At 43.4% G+C, this 17,291-nt stretch overlaps 1 protein-coding gene across 1 annotated transcript in view; it reads left to right on the forward strand.

Moving 5' to 3' along the window:
• DBP (D-box binding PAR bZIP transcription factor) overlaps positions 1 to 14,882 on the forward strand; it is a 103,241-nt gene extending 88,359 nt beyond the window's left edge. Inside the window, exons 3-4 of the mRNA XM_078654937.1 lie at positions 876 to 1,099; positions 11,507 to 14,882. Coding sequence (XP_078511063.1) covers positions 876 to 1,099; positions 11,507 to 11,722 — 440 coding nt within the window. The 3' untranslated portion in view covers positions 11,723 to 14,882. The remainder of the gene's footprint in view (positions 1 to 875; positions 1,100 to 11,506) is intronic.
• The last annotated feature ends 2,409 nt before the right edge of the window (positions 14,883 to 17,291 follow it).

Genomic DNA, 17,291 nt, shown 5'->3' on the forward strand with positions numbered 1-17,291 from the left:
AAACACATATAGCTCTTGGTTGGCCAGGACAAATCTCTTCCAAGCTGGTATTTGTTCGCAGTCAGGCCTAAACCTAAAACCCACTGGGAAATATCTTGGGCGTGGCAAAGGCTGCTATATAGTTATTGACATAAGTTCTGTACTTTATCTGATCTAACGATACAGGAGAGTTACAGTGATACAGTTGCCACAGTGCTGTGTCTGTTCCAAAAGAATTGCATCACAGTGCACATTGGTCTTCGTAGAACTGCATGGAGAAAAAGTGGCTTTAAAAAATATTGGTAGAAAGTTAAAGAAAATACAACCTTTTGCACTGCACCTTTTGTAGTCTAATGAATCACTTGACATGCTTTCTGTCATCCCCTGCGGTATTTCCTATTTTAGGAGCTGGAAAAACTCTGACTTGGTAACGTCAAAGCTTAAATATGTAAACAAATATGAAAAATATAAATAGAAGGTTTTTTTCAAAACCCAACAAAAGGTAGACAAGTATTGAAGAACAAAATATTTTATTCTTGGGAAAAATATATGTCCTCCATAAGCATCGCACTGTTTGTGTATCCTCCAGTCCATCGTTGGCTGGGACAATCCCTGTCCGTGGACACCTCACTGGATCAACGAGAACATATTTTTTCAGACCTTGGCCATCGTTCAGTTTTTTAATAGATTTGTGGCATGCCCAGCACAGAAGTCCTATTGCTTTTTCACCACAACAAAGTTATGAAACATTGGGCTTCAAATAGTGTACATATGTAAGCTTGTTTTGTTATGACCACACCACATATGTGCACTGTAACCTGTGTGCTTACATAAAAGTACTTAACTGTGTATGATCTAATTTTTACTAAATAAATGTTTTCTTTGTTTCCTTCAAGATCAAGTGACACCTGCATCTAGAGGAAGCCCTAGTCCCTGTGGGGACACGGATGACGTGGAAGTGATGATGAACTTTGACCCCGACCCAACAGACTTGGCTCTTTCAAGCGTGCCGGGGCACGATACCTTTGACCCCAGGAAGCATAGGTTTTCAGAAGAAGATCTAAAACCTCAGCCCATCATGAAGAAAGCCAGGAAGATCCAGGTGCCTGATGAGCAGAAGGTGAGGGACCTATTGTAGCCAGGCAAAGGCATGATGGGAGGGAGATCCTGGAATGATGGAAGTTCCATGCCTCTAGCCCACCAGTTTTTTACTCCTAGCTTTTCTCTAAGCAGACAAAGCTATTCTATCATCTATTCTAGGAGCTGTAGCTTTGATACACTTCAATTATAAAGGCAGGCAGACAAACAAAGGACCATTTTCATTTCCCCAATCCTATGGTTTTTGTCCAAAAGGCTCTTTCTGAGACTGGAAAGTGCTGTGGCATTTGGTATCACATCTTCCCACCATTATTTCCACCTTCCCCGCAGAGGGCATTGAAATTCCTCTACAAATTAATCACATAGGATCTGTTCACAAAGATAATTTCGGCCGTGAATGTAAGTTTACAACCAAAACTACTCTTTTGCCTGCTAAGAATCCACAAAGGGATTCCTGGCCGATGTAGAGATGTATTTACTAGTGCAGATTTCAACTACATGAGTGTGGAAATATTCACTGTAGTATATCCGGATCAGTGACATATTAACAGAAAAGAAATGTCATCTGGACGGAATATCGTGTCAAAAATATTGAGTAGGTAAGTGCAAATAGATAAGTATAAATGTACTATTCTTAACTCCAGATCTACATACCTTGAAGATATATATATATATATCGTCAAGGTAAATATATGTGGAATTATATAGAGTAAAACTTTACTTACCCCATAGAAAATGACTTACACAATATTCTCGATGTTTTTTGACACATTTGTGTTTCTGATATTTTGTCCAAATACCTTATATCCCACTCAAGCGTTGAAAAGTGGATGTGCCACGGCATGGCTTGCCTTGGAAGCTTGGGAATGCCACAAACATATGTTTTCAACCTGGAAATAGTCAAAGATTTACTCTAGTCAAGTACACCCCAAGAAACCTCTTCCAGGATACCAAGGGGAACAAATTACACCCTAACCAGATGGTGATTTAGGAAAATGGCTTTCTGCACTGTGAAAAATGTTTATCGTAGAGAAAAAATGTGTGCATTTATACATGGTGCTCCATTTCTGGGAATATTTTGGGAATAGAAAAAACTTCTAAAAGTACACTTCTAAAAGTACGGAGATGCTAATCTCCGCTTGTACTGTTAGTATATTTTTCATGAAACCGTTTTTTTTGCGTGCATAGATAGCCTCGGCGGGTCTCGGGCTCAAAAATTCCACGGACTCGACAATTCTCGCTCCGGTGCCTACTCGACTCACGGGGTCACACTCTGCGACTCTGGGCAATAGCTTGCTTAATCTCCACTACGGCCCCTCGCGGCGGGATGCCTGGCTTTCACCTTGTGAATACCCTGCCGGGGTATCTCACAGGGGAATACCAGGACGGGTTCCCTAAGCAAGCGCCTTGAGACCCCTGGGTGATTAGTGCGCTATATAAATCGAAACACATTTACATTTACATTTACATTTACATTTACACATTTACATTAAGGCTGAACATCAGACCTGGCAGTGTAACATCCCTGTGGACTATTTGGCCAACCCAAGTTTGCGGTTTGTAAAGAGATAGCAAGGGAGAATTAGAAGCAGGCGCCATTGTGTACTACTCCTCTGCTTTCAAGTTTCAGGAAGCAAAAGGAAGGTCAACTGTGCCGTTTGAAAACGTTCACATCCATTATGCCAGGCATGTGATTAAAGTATTGAGGGGAGATGGAGTCTAGCTGCTTTTTTGCTGACTTGGAAACGGAGCATCTGGGTTTAAATACCGGACTCGTATTTAAATGAAAATTTTGAGATTCTGGCAACATCTCCATTTGGCTAGAAACTACAAACATGTAAAATGTACCTGTTTAATCCAAAATGTGTGACGTTCCCTTTCATGTACACAGTCTTGTAACACAGTAATAAACAGCGCTCTCTTGCTCTGTAAATATCTAAAACATACAACGATGTGTCGTTTTGCCATACAAAAGGGTTATCTGCATACACTTGCGAGCACATAAAAGCAAAAGTGAAAATAGTAAAGGACCTCTCAGGAGAGCAATGATACAACAATGAGTATCTATCTTACTTGCTGGAGAGATCCATGCAATATCAGGCTCTGCAGTTAGCGTACAGATTGCGACTGAAGCCTGCACCAGGCAATTGGATGAGATATTACTGCAAGCAATGTGTTGTTGTTTGTACTCATGCAAATCACAGAGGGGCATGGTAGTTACTGTGGCACTGCTCCTGTGAAGTGGCAGTTGTAGGCCAAGTAGTAATTTGTAGAGTACAGTCATTTTCTTTGAGCTCCAAAAACTGTCTAATACCGCTCTTATTCAGTTTGATTTCTTCCTTTATGGCTTCAGTTCTTTCTACGTTCCTTAGGTCAGTGTTTCTTAACGTGTGGTCCAAGGACCCATGGTGGTCCTTGAGGCCTACTCAGTGGGTCCCCGAATTGTATAAAATTAAATATTATTCAGATTAGAATACTAAAATGATTAAAGTATATACAGAAATAATAATACGATTTGTAGAGCGCCTGGTTACACCACAGAGGGTGTGTCCCCGTGCTAAGACCTAGATCCAGAAGAAGAGAAACATAGGAATCGAGCGGCCTGAGGGGGTTAGAATGGGTTGCGGAACAGCCATGTTTTCAGTTCTCTTCTGAACTGTTTCTCAGAAGGAAAAGCTCTCAGAGTATAAGGAAGAGACTTCCACATTTTCGCAAGCAGAAAGGAGAAAGATTGAGCTCTCAGTCTGGCTTTAATTGTCATCGGAGTTCCCGCAAGCTTAGGCACAAATGATCTAAGATCACGTCCTGGGATGTTAGCTTGTATCATCGAATGCAGGTAACCAGGGCCTTGCTTGTGAAGTATGCAGCAGCAAAAGCAAAAGGCTTTAAATTTAATTCTTAGGGACACCGGGAGCCACTGTAACTGATTGGGAGTGGCTGATGCTGAGGATCTTTTGGAGAGATATAGCACAAGTCTCGCTGTGGCATTTTGAACTAGCTGCAGCGACTTGATACTACCCTTTGTGGTTCCAAGACACAGAATATTACCATAATCCAATTGGGGGGTATTGAGAGCGCGTACAATGGTTTTGTGGGATTTGGTAGGTATTAGGTCTAAACAATTTCTTAGGGTTTTGAGAGTGGCAAAGCACTTACCCGCAACCTTACTAATATGATCTTCGAAGTAGAGTTTGGAGTCAAACCAAACTCCTACATTTTTCACTCTGTGTTTGAGTTCCGGCGGCTGGCCCAAGGATACAGGCCACCAGACGGAAGTCTAGATCGAAGGAGGCTTTCCTACTAACATGAGTTCTGTTTCATTCACCTTCAATATTAAACAGCTATTCGTCATCAAAGTGGCGACTTCAGCCAGGCAAGATTTAAAGCGCTCTGCCGAGATGGCATTAGGTTCCGATAGACTCACATTAAGTTGGGTGTCATCAGCATACGACACCACCTGATTAATGATATCTGCTAGTGGTCTTATGTAGATATTAAACAATGTAGGACTTAGAATTAAGTCTTGAGGAACTCCTTGAGGTGAGACAAATATTTCTGTCATACATGGCTTTTGAGTGACTTGAAAGGTTTGATCCTGGAGAAAGGATTTAAACCATTTAAGCGCTTTACCTACTATTCCACATTCCTGGAGCCTATGAATTAGGATTTTGTGGGATAGCACTTAGGTCAAGCAGCAGAAGGGCTGAAGCCTGGTCTTCGTCTGCATTCAGTCTGAGTACTTCCTCCGACAGCCGGACAGCTGACTATATAATAAGATAGCAACATTGAAATTGTGAAAACTTTGTCCATAGTTGATTGTGAATTAAACAAAATATTTCATTATTTGAGCATTTGTTGGTGTGTGTTTTTTATTTTTGTATATTGTTATAAAGTTCAGATCATAGAAACTGCTTAGGCAGGGGGTCTACATCTTCCAATAATGACTTAGCATGGGGTCCAGGATTCCACTAATGACTCAGTGGGTGTCCACATAAGTCAAAAGGCTTAAAACCTCTTTTTTAGGTGATGCCCACAGCCCACCCACCAGGTGCCACAAGTATCATCTGACAGGGCACAGCAGTGTTTAACTGCATGCGTGCGGGCGGAATTCCGCCCGTACGCTGAGATTTACTCATTTGCATGTTACGTGACGAGCTGGGCTCGTCATCAGCGTAGCAGGAGGCTACCTCATGACGAGCCCAGCTCGTCATCAGCGTCGAAGGGGTTCAGAAGACACAAAAATGCAGACATTTGAAAATTCTTTCTTTTCAACTCCCACGAAGTCGAAGACAAACTGTCATGAAGTTGATTACTACATACATTTGCAGTAGAGAAATTGTACAATAATCAGAATGAAATCCAACTATTTTCATGATGGTGATGAAAATTAGCTTGTGTTTCAATCTTACTTCATGCTGACATTTTAAATCATATTCTTTTTAAATTAACACTGGCAACATTTTCAAACTTCTACATAACTTTAAATTGTTGTTCTTTTTTAAAGGCTTATTTTCTAAATGTAATAATCCTGTTTATTGCACTAGAAAAGAAACCTGCTAATTTTAATAAATTATTCTACCTGCAGATTCCTCATCTTTTGAAATAATGCAGTGGCTGACTGGAGCCAGAAACTTTTGTCATAGCTCTCCTCTTCTTGTTGATGGTGCTGACTCCATCTCGGCACCGGAAGCAGCATAGGTGTGATGTCACTAGAGCCAAATAAGGCCATCCCAGTGCATCAAAACATGTTACTTTTTTCCATGCTCTTTGAGACAGATATAGACCTGGTCTCAATGATTTTTCACATTTTAAAATATTTTTCTTCAGTAAATTGTGCAATGCTTAGGGTTGTCTCCTCCTAAGAAATCAGGGTTCAATACTTGCCGCTTCTGAAATGGACAGTCTATATCTGACGCTCGGCAGATCTGCCCAAAGGATAAATCGTAGACATGCGATCTATTGAGTCGTGCACACCAAGGCCATTAAAGAGCAGGAGGCCAAACTCTACTTGAATCACATAAGTGGCAGGCCCAATGCCAGTTGCGGTCAGCCTTAAAATCGCATTCATCTCCACTTGTTGAGTCTTCCAGGGAGAAACAGAGGAAGCACAGGACTAGGGACACCAACTTTTCTTTATGTTGCTTGGTATGCCATCTCCGTGATCTGAGTCCACTGAGTCAGAGCTTGTCAATATCAATCTGATCCAAGGAGCATCCTGCAGGTGTGCCACAAATTCTGGCACTTGTATGAGTGTCTTTTGCTGGCCTGCCACTTGCTCCGCCTCCAACCGAAGGGTGAGTACCAACCCATGTGCCAGTCTCACCAATTGCAGGTATGCCGGAGGTTCCCGGCTCCTGGAACAGTTCCTCTATTCCATGATAGCATTTTTCAGGAAAGCAGCAGTCTCCCCTGGTGTGTCCCCAAGCCTCATGGGACCACTTTGTGTTCTGCTTTGATTAGTGCCGGTGGATTCACCCTCGGGCCCATTCAACCCCACAAGACTCATTCATGGCACACCTCTGATGCTGGTGCAGCCATTCTGGTGATAAGCCCCTTGCCAATGGCCCCTTCTTTGATGCTGATACCTGTGCACCACATGTTTTGACAACGCCAACTCCGGCACCGCCTCCAGTGTCAGTTCCTACACAGAAACAGCTGTCGAAAATGAAATGCATCCTAATGCGATCTAGGAGGGCGACTCAAAGGCTAGCTAAAGAGGCAAGCTACAACCAAACTACAGAGGATATCTTTGGTTCTGACTTACGTGACTTCCAAATGCATAAGATAGTCCCGCATAGATGTGAAGCAGCCAATGTACTACCTCCTGTTTCTTCTGACTACCTCTCTTTACAGAATGCCAGTGGGCTGGACACATCCCCCGAGTGGAAATTGAGTGCCCTGTAGGGCCAGCTCTTTTCATGCTGTGGTCAGGCAGACAACTGCCACTATTAACAGTGAAGGCCAGATCCAGTATGCTTATGGCGGTACTACAACCAGCTTTGGCTGCAACAGAACATCTGCTCACATTTAATGAGACCCTACTCTACCATATTTGGGCAACTTGGAAGAAGCCAAACTCTGCCCCAGTCGGGAACCAGTTGGTTGCCAGGTGATTTAGCCAGCCTCTGAGTATCCCAACTTTTTATTTAACTATCCCTCACCAAAAAGCTTGGTGGTGCAACCCTCGTCCTGCACAAAACAGAACCCTGCACCTTATCCAATAACTTCTTTAAGAATTAGAAACATTTGAAGAGGTAAGGAAGAAGATGTACTTGGCTGACACTTTTGCAGTTTTACATAGTGTGAACTCAACCAGAACTTTACATTTTGTTATATTAATGATGGGGAGATTAAGTGATTTGCCCATAATCACAGGATGCAGAACCGAGACTCGAACCTGGGTCCCACTTCTAAAGTCGGCAGTTCTGGCCGTTACTCCACTTTAGCCCTGAGGTCCTTGAAAGCCACATATCTGCCTACCAGGTTTATCCCCACCTTGTGGGACATGGTGGAGCCAAACATCAGACCACTTAAAACACCACTTTGCTGAAGTGCTGAGGGACGGCCAGGGCATCTCTGGCCATCCCTCATCACATTATAAGGGCAGGCCTTGATAGACTGGACTCTGCGGCTAGGGCCATGGGTTCTCCCGTAGCCCGAGGAGAGAAGCATGACTGCTCTCTACTGGTTTTTCTAGTGATGTACAGGTGATGCTCAAACAGATGTTTTTCAAATGGGTGCACCTGTTCGGCAATACAACTAACTCAGCCTTGGGTAGATTTATGGTAGGGAGAGCTACTGTTTAATCTTTGAGCTTCAGTCACCTGTCTGAGATTACTGGGAGTCTCTCAAGTTTTATGGCTTTCACCAGCAGCATTATCCAGTCCACCCAGCAGCCGAATCAGCTTTTGCAGGAGTACAGGGGCAGCGGCAAAGGAAAATGCAGGCAGACCCAGAACCCCTCCTCTTTGTCCTCCCTCCACTATCTGGGAAGGCACTTTAGCTTCCTCTTGCATCAGCATGTGCACCAATAGGAGGGAAGGTGTCTTCCTTTATGCAGTTCAAGCTCCTGCAAATCATAGAAATGGGGAGTGCCCTTTCATTCAGCAGATGCCTCCCCAGATCATACCCCCTATTGCCTTCAGTCAGAGGATCACCTATAGATCCTGCAGCACGAGGCAGGGTTCGACAGACCTAAAGGTCAGTCTGACAGTGCCAGAAGGGCTGGTCTGACTTATCAGTGCGTGGGTTGGTTGCATCACATCTGCGCAGTTTAGGATGCCTATTTTCCTATAGCTCGAGGATTGGCCGTTCAAGGCCATCGCGCCACAGCTGGTGTTTTACTATCTATAGTCAACAGCATGCCTGCTGTCCGAATTCCATCAATCTGCCTCTGTGTAATCTAGACCTCTTACAGCATCTCCTGTTCATAGGGGCAGTAGTAAACATACATTTAAGAACCTTCTCTAATCCTTAGAAGATCCTGGACATTGAGGATTATGATTCCAATGTCCCTGTAGAAGGCTCAAGTTTCAGTCTTGGCGATTTTTCACCTTCTGGGTCTGGTAGCTTCCTGCATTCTACCTGTTACACACCTGCTACCACATGAGGGCTCTCCAGTGGTGTGTTACCATCAGAATCTCTTGTCCCACTTGATGCATGCTGCAACAGTCTTAAACTGGTGGTGGGTAGAGGAGAACCTTGTGCCGCGACCTTCACCAGCAGTGGCCAGAGTAGTGACAGACATATCCACCTTGGGTGGGGTGTGCATCTGTTGGACCTGGAGATTAGAGGCCTCTGATCTATTAGAGGAGCAGTTTGTTTCACATCAAAATTCTCAAGCTGCGGGCACTTCATCTGGCCTTAAGGATTCCCTGCCCTCCTTTCACAGATGATCTGTCCAGACCTTTACTGAGAACCTGATCATGATGTGTTATGTCAACAAGCAGGGTGGTGTGCAGCCTCTCTTTCTCTGTCGGGAAGCTCTGAGACTCTGTGCCTAAGCTCCGGTGCATGAAATCTGGCTGGTTGCCAAACATTTACAGGGCTCTCTAACCACCAGAGTTTGTAGCCTTAGTTGGCATCACCTTGCCACCCACAAGTGGCACCACCACCTGCAGGTGGTTTTAAACATCTTGCCCTATAGTGTGCTACTTTGGTGAACTTCTTTTCTACTCACGGCAATGAGTATATTACTCTGCCCTGGGTGTTACCATGTAGATCGCTGAGGCGAATGTGCTTCAGTTGATGGGGATTTTTCGCTTCTCGTTGCATTTCCCCCATACCCTTAATTCCTCAAGCTTTGCCAGAACCAGGCCCAAGGTGTACTGATCACCCCAGACTGGCCAATAAGGTTGTGGTATACAGACCTCCTGTGGCTCTCCTTGTGTTTACTGCTCTGTCTATATCTTTGAGCAGACACCATTCCCAGTTGGAGAGGCAGGTGCTGCACCCCCCACCTCCAGAGCCTCCACCTTCATACGTGGAGATTGAGCGGGACACCTAACCTCCTTTTATTTGCTAACAGAGGTCGTTGACATCATACTGTCAGCTCATCACCCCTCCACAAAATCTGTCTTGCCAAGAAAGTGAAATTGCCTTGTATCATGGTGTACAGAAGAAGATGTGGACCTGCTGAGAACATCTATCCTCCCTACACCCTTTGCGATGCCTCATGGGATCTTAACCTAGTTTTGCCCCTTTTTGATGGGGCTGATTGGAACTCCTACAAAGTTGTTAAATGAGGTTGTTTACTTTTTGAAACAGTCTTTCTTGTAACCATCACTTTGGTGAAGTGCATGAGCCAGTACACCTACTTTTAGCCAGACAAACTGGTCTTGTGAATTAAAGTGACTTTCCTACCCAACGTGGTAACCCCTTTCCATATCCGGTAATCCATTACTCTTTATACATTGTCCCTCTATCCCATCTTGCCAGTTACATTGATGGAAAGGAGCAGATTAGGTATGAAGACCAACTGTTTGTTGGATATGTAGACAGCAAAAAGGGCTGGTCGGTCCAGAAAAATACATTACCACGTTGGATTGTCCTGTGGTTTCAAGTGTGTTATGCCAAGAAGAACTTTCGGAGGGAATCTATACTCATTTCACTAGAGTGAAGGCTTTCAATTTCAGCATTTGTCTCCAGAGCAGAGATATGTTGGATAGGGACATGGGGTTCCTTTCACACTTTTGCAAAATACTATTGCTTGGTCTCCAAAGTGATAACCAGTGGCCATTTTGGTCATTCCATGCTGCAGCATTTTGACCATGCTGTCTGACCCAACACCTGGGATAGGGACTTCTATGGCATCTTTTCAAGAGGTGAGGAAACTGCAGGTAGAAATATGAATGAGCTTTCTGGTGGATTAACTACAAGCATGTTCCTCACTGATCCCACTCACCTCGCCATTGTGAAGTATGGTCTTAAGACGCTGCTATTAATAAGGTTCGGCGTTAGTTTATGGCACTGCACATCCACTGTTGATCTGATGCTATCGAACACTCTGCCAAAAGGGCTCAGGAAAAAATGGGCAATGAAATTACAATGGTGCATTATATGGCTACTTTGACGTCACATCTGTATCTCTGTTGGTACTGAGATGGGGACAGTGCCGCCTACCGACAGAGGAGAGCTATAACAAAAGTTTCAGGATTCAATCTAGTGCCTGGGATATTTAAAAATTAGGAATCTGCAGGTAGGTGAAGTACCCACCCGAAAGATTGTTACCAAAGCTAAATAACATTGTCTTTAGGACGTCTTTTGTTTGTTGAAAAAATCTTGTCAAGTGAGTAAGGTGGAACAAATTTGAAAGGTTTTCTTCATTTGGCCAGTGAAAACATTTTTTTGTGTTTCTCCACTAAAATAAGTGCGAGGCTGTTAAAGACGATTAATATTAATTGCATTATATAATTAAATTATTAAAATGATCTTGCCCACAAAAGAAAACTTGCCTAATGTTGCAAACGCACACACTCCCCAAATGTTAGAGTGCCATATTAAGGGGACATAAACAACTGAGCAGAAGAGAAAGGATTGTGTAAGATATGGAGAAGGGATAAAAAAAAACGAATTCAATAAAAACCTACAAACACACAGATCTCCAATGTTATGACTTCTGTATGAAGGAAAAACAATTAAGGAACAGAGCAGGAGGCAAATATTTTGGGAAGGAATGAAAAACACAATAATGAGAATGAGCAAAGTGATGAGTAAATGTTGCAGAAGATATATCATATTCTTCAGCTTGTGTCTTGAGGGTCGCTCATTCAGCATCTTAGTTGACTGATTTTTCCAGTTGCCTCAACTAGATTTGAGTCCAACATGATTGAAATGAGTGCTCAATTTGGGATTAAATATTGAACCTAGATGATAGCCCTCATGATCAGTAGATGTCCCTTTACTTTCTAACATCTCTTTCTTTTGCCAGGATGAAAAATACTGGAACCGGCGGTACAAAAACAATGAGGCCGCCAAGCGCTCCCGGGATGCCCGCCGCCTGAAGGAGAACCAGATCACGGTGAGGGCCGCCTTCCTCGAGAAGGAGAACGCCGTGCTGAGGCAGGAAGTGGCCAACATTCGCCAGGAACTCTCGCGCTATCGAAACATCCTTTCCAAGTACGAATCCCAGCATGGAACCTTGTAAACTTTGGACACGCGTGGAACCGAGCAAAGAAAAACAAGGATAAGACCTTTCTCTTTTTTGTATCTTCCCTCCTGGCTCCCCCCCTACGTGGGTGTGCACGAATAAACACAATAGAGATCTCCCCTTTCTCCCACCTCTTCTCCAAGGATGCGGTTGAATGGCGACGAGGCGTGCATAATCCCAGGAGTGCATCGGCACAGGAATCATAAAATGGCAGTCGAAATGCACAGGAGCACGGTGGATTTTAGTCTCAGATGGACTCCTGCAGATCAGGGATTTGGCCATGGGCTTCACGCTGCCTTCTGTGAGGACTGTGACCGAAGGCGTTGCTTGGTGTGTGTGTGCTGGTGGACACTGAGTTGCATTCCAGTTAAACAGACTTAAAGCCGCAGCGGTGGCAACATTTTGGACGGGGAGGGAGGGTAAGCACTTTTTCGTCAATAAGCACAGAATTGACGATTGCCAACATGCACGTCAAGTAAGTCAGAGTACAATAGCGTCTTGGGCACATGACCCTCCTCCCACCCTCAATATTCTCATTGCCTAGTTTTCTAACTGCATAGGAAATCTGAGAGTGAGCAAATCATCTCTGTGCAAACCTCCTGCCAACTGATGAGATCTCATGTTTGTTTTCCTGAAGATTCCAGCCCATCTACCGAGAGGCAAATTCTATTTTTGATCTTGGGAAATGCCAGTCCATCAGATGGTAGGCAAGCCCATTCTAAAAGATGGGACATGTCTATTTGACTTAGATGATACCTATGTTTTTGGCAGGCTCCTGTCAATGAAGCAAGAGCTGAACCTCTGTGCTTTCAGACTCCAAGGAGCGTAGCGGATAGATGATTCCTTAATCTTCAGGGATAACAGGTGCTCAAGGGAGGATTAGCTTTATCCCTCCTGGTCTCTTGCATTTGTGCAGTGCTTTTTATATTCTGTGCGCGAGTGAGAAAATAACAGCCACAATCTCTGGGGTCTGTCCTAGATTTGTTAAGTTGGTGCGAATTTAATGACAGAGGGAGAGATGCTTTTTTTACTGCACTTGCCACTTATGGCATGTCAATATATTTTGGAAATGTACATGAACGTTCACACACCCATCCTCACACTCACGCTGGGTTCTGCCACGCAGACAGCAAGTCATGGAGTACATAAGGCCTCACTCAGTATTCATCAACCAAGCACCGAGGCTGCACATTCTCACACTAAGGTTCTGAAGAATCCCAGGACTATTTAGAGGGTGTGTAATACAATCCCAAGTGACATGGACTGGGTTCCTCTTTGAAAAGGCTGTGTAGCATGTGCGAAAAAAAGTGCTGGCAATTTAACAGACCTCAGCCAAGAAATTTGTAACAAACCACAGGGAAGCAGCAGGAATAATATTCCATCCTGTTCTCTAATTTTGGTTCATGCTCATACGTAGTGGCTGTGGTGTGGGTGGCATTAAATTGTGGGTTGTGAAGGAGGTTATGGCACAATGGATGCTCAGGAAAATCTACGTTACAGAGACAAGTGTGAGTGCTAAGACAAGATGGCACCAAACAGCATTGTTTGTGTTAATCCTTGATCGGATTGGGTTGGACATAGTAGCAGAAATCAGATGAGGCCCAATTTTATCTGTACCCAAAGCATTGAAAAGTATGTGGCGAAAATAGATACATACCCTACAGACCAAGGATATGATAGAGACTAATGCAGACATGTATTTTCATGGCAAGGCAATTTTAACCAGTCTTCGAAAGCAAGGCATAGCAATGAGGGCTTTAAAGATGATGAAAGCAAAATGGTGAATTTGTGTGAAAGGGTGCTGAACGGGGCAACTTCACCCACAAAGGGATCTGGAAAAGAGTTGTCCAGGTTTGGTAGACCTTTCCCTGGCACAATGATTGGCCATGAATAACATCACCTAAAAGTTACGTAGATATAACAATAAAAAAGAAAACAGGACCATCAAGCCTGCCAATGTCCCTAGCTGGGGCAGCAGCCAGAACCCCACCCCTTAAGTTATCGGCATCCCACTGAAGAGATGTCTCTCCTGTACTCAATAGCATTGAGTGGGTAGCATTCCCTGATAAGGAAGAAAAAGTGGTGAGCACATACAGGTTACCAAAAATCCAAATTCAATCTAGTTTCCTTAACAGAGATACGAGAAGTAAATATCTAAAATTTGAAGATATTACCTGGCATGATTGGTGCATCCATTTGTAATCCTGAAAACCCAAAGGGATACTGAAATGCAGTGTGTTAAGTACTCAATTAGAAAGAGTAAGTCTTCAATTTCATTTTGGCATCCCTACTAGACTCTGTTCTATGAAGTTAGAGTGAGCGCAAGCACCATAATTAACAGTGATCACTATTGGAATTAGTCCCAATGGAAAACATAGGTCGCTGGTCTCAAGGGACCTAATGAAGCATGCTAACAATAATGTGCCTGTCCCTTGAGATGAGCGACAGTGGCAGGTATCTGTGAGTGAGATCTCCAATGATGGACAGGATCTTCTACTTTGCAACCCAGACATGGCAACGAGGAGTTGGCGTGTATGGGATACATTCACCTACGGTGTGGGTGGAGGGTTGGACTGTCCTCATCTGAACTTAGCTTGCTGGATCGGTCCCCAGTAAATGTTTGTTTCCAAGCCTTAGGTGCGGTTCAGGCACGCCCGGCGCTCTTAAAGGAGTACCTCTTGTTTCAGTCCTCTACTAAAGAGACTTTGCAGTGTTGTTGGGCCCTTGTAAGCCCACTGTGTGTTGAAGCATTCTAATGTGAAAACAAGAGGCAAAGCTGTATCCCCAGTGGTTATTTGCAATGTCGCTCATTAGAAAAAGACTACCCTCTTTAAGTAATACTATATCCCAGTTGAACCAGTGTGCCCACATGTGGGGCAAGCATTGTCAGTGTTTTTAACAACAGGACCCAAGAGACATTTATAAGTTGTTCTCTGAAAACAGTCACTAGCAGGAGCACACTTTCAGATATCCCCTTATCTGCCAAAGACCTATTTATCCTCCATGAACATGTAATACACTTGTTAGCTAGTGGCAACAATATGGCACTAAGGGCGTATGCAAAACACCCATGTGTCACTGGCTTCTTCTGAACTTCAGAAACAGCACTGTGGTGAAAAAAGTATGCAGTTTAGTAGGGACACTAATAAAAAAAAAACATGTTACTTTATTATACCATTTTCCACGGGGAAAAGGAGGCCCAACAAAAATGGCATGGCAAAGAGTGGATAGGGATGGCCCACCGTGCTTAGTATACGTATGAGGGCTGATGTGGCTGCCTTGGCTGCACTCGTACTATCATATCCTAGTCTAGTAGGGTAACCATACCTTTAGGAACCTTATAAAAATTGTATATTTATATATGGAAGAAAAGTCTACTTATTTTTTGGGAACAATGTTTTTGATAGTCTGGGATAGAGAAGTATTTTCATAAGAGTGGCTCCTACACAGCTCAGGTTAAGCAAAAGCATCATCTTGGGAAGGATGCGGCTTCAATCTAGATTCCGGCAGCTTTCTTAAAGGTCTGTGTACAGACACATAAAATAAAAAGCCTCAGAGTAAAGTGGTCAAGGATGTGTTTAGATGAGCAGGCGTGGACGTACATTATACCTTCAGGGTTGAAGGTCACCCACATGGGACTGCTTATCTCCACTGACTCTTTTGCTTACAATCACCCAAAGAATACTGCACTTTATCTGCCTGGGTTTCCACCACGACATTTTGTATCTTGTCTTTACTTCATTCTGGTTCGACCTAGCTTCTTCACCCATAACAGGTGGAAGGATAGTTAGCCAAAAGTATTGCCTGAGGAGCAAATGGGGTGCCAATTGCTGCTACTTATTCTGGGTGACCTTGGTAGTGGTCCAAAGTAACTTGAGAGGTGTGTTTTCCCTTAGAGAATATCTCATGCTTTAGTAGTTTATATAATAAATTGTGGTTCACTCCCCCCAAATAACCCTGAGATTTTGAGTTATCAGTTGTCAAGCACACGTAGTTCATCTTTTTAACTGCATTCCCCTGCTAATATTACTGCATTAACAAAGTGAGACAAACAAACGACAAGTACCAGAATGTAAAGAGAAAAAATTGATTAACTACTACACCAGACATGGAGTAATTTCGGAGCACCACATTTTCAGATTTTGTAATAAAAAGGTTTCATTATCTAGCAGAGAGAAAATTGCACAACTGATCTCTTTTCCACTACTTTGAACCAGCACAGATTCCTAGGAATTCATTCCCCTCTCCAGCTTTCCTTATTGGAGGTCAGACAAATGAGTATTCAGTTTATTTCTAGGTACAAAGTTACCCAGTGGCTTCTGTCACTGGTAACACCATGTTTCCAGCCTTAGGTTTCCTTTGTACAAGCCACTGTATTCTGGCACTTGGGCCCAGTTGGTTTAATTGACATGAACCAAGACTACAACTCCCAGAATGCTTAAGGGTGTCAAATGAAAGCATAGTACTGGTAACATGGCGTCCGGGTGTAACCTTTGCTTCACAGTAAGTCGACTCCATTTAAACTATCCTCAATGTAGGCCTTGTTTAAACACCTTTAATAGCAGCCTCTAGGGAGAGTCCAGTGATTAGATGAACGTAGAGTCTGTACTCCACACTCACTGTTGGGTGCTAGGAAGCTTACAGTGCTGTGGAGGGATCTAGGACACAGTGATCTCAATCATCCACTCTCTTGAGGTTTCAAACACAAGTACATATGCGCACTCACACTGTTTATGAGAACTCTTTTAACAGAAACACAGTGGTCTCCATAATGAGTGCCTTGTTAAATTCACAACACCCAGACAAGCCATGGTTTGCACCGAGCTATGAATTTATCGGGGAAATTCGACAGGCAGATTTTTCATTCGATACATTTCAGCAGCAGAAACCTTTTGGAATATACCAGGTGAAAAAAAACCTAGTCAATAACAAGATATGCAAATGTTGGTTGTAGTGAGCACCAAATTCCATATGCTGTGCCACGTTTTGGAGGGCAAAACTTGTAATTGCCATGATTTGTTTTATCTGATACATAACCACACCAATGGTATTGTTATTCCTCAGATGCGATAGATGACAGTGTAATAATGAAGTACTCATAATCGAGGCCAGTCTGTCACGTACAACTTTTAGCACGGACACTTTTATATCTCCTTTTGTATCCAGAACTATGGGGTGGGGGCAGTGTTGTTCCACAGCAGCGTTAAGTAGTGGTAAAGTCAAACTGGTTTATTCTGGAATACGTGGTCCCATTGTGCTGCTGAGAACCAGAACTACAAGCGGAAGACTGAAGTGGGCTTATGCGAAGAGAGATGTGAAGCTTCATGCTCAACCTGTACCGACGGACTTGGGGTACCCAGACGCATGTAAACCCCTCCCCAACAAAAGCACGTTTTCTAAAGTTGCCAAAATGTGGTTATTTTTAGCACAATCAAAATATATTTAAAAAAAGAGCGGAAAATATATATGAATAGATATAAATATATATATTTATTTTCACAACCTTGTGAGAGAGATGTTTCCTTTACACAGAGCAATAAGGTAAACTGCAGGGTATGCTATATAT

This window comes from Lissotriton helveticus, chromosome 7 (assembly GCF_964261635.1).
Source record: "Lissotriton helveticus chromosome 7, aLisHel1.1, whole genome shotgun sequence".
Classification (NCBI taxonomy): Eukaryota; Metazoa; Chordata; class Amphibia; order Caudata; family Salamandridae; genus Lissotriton; species Lissotriton helveticus.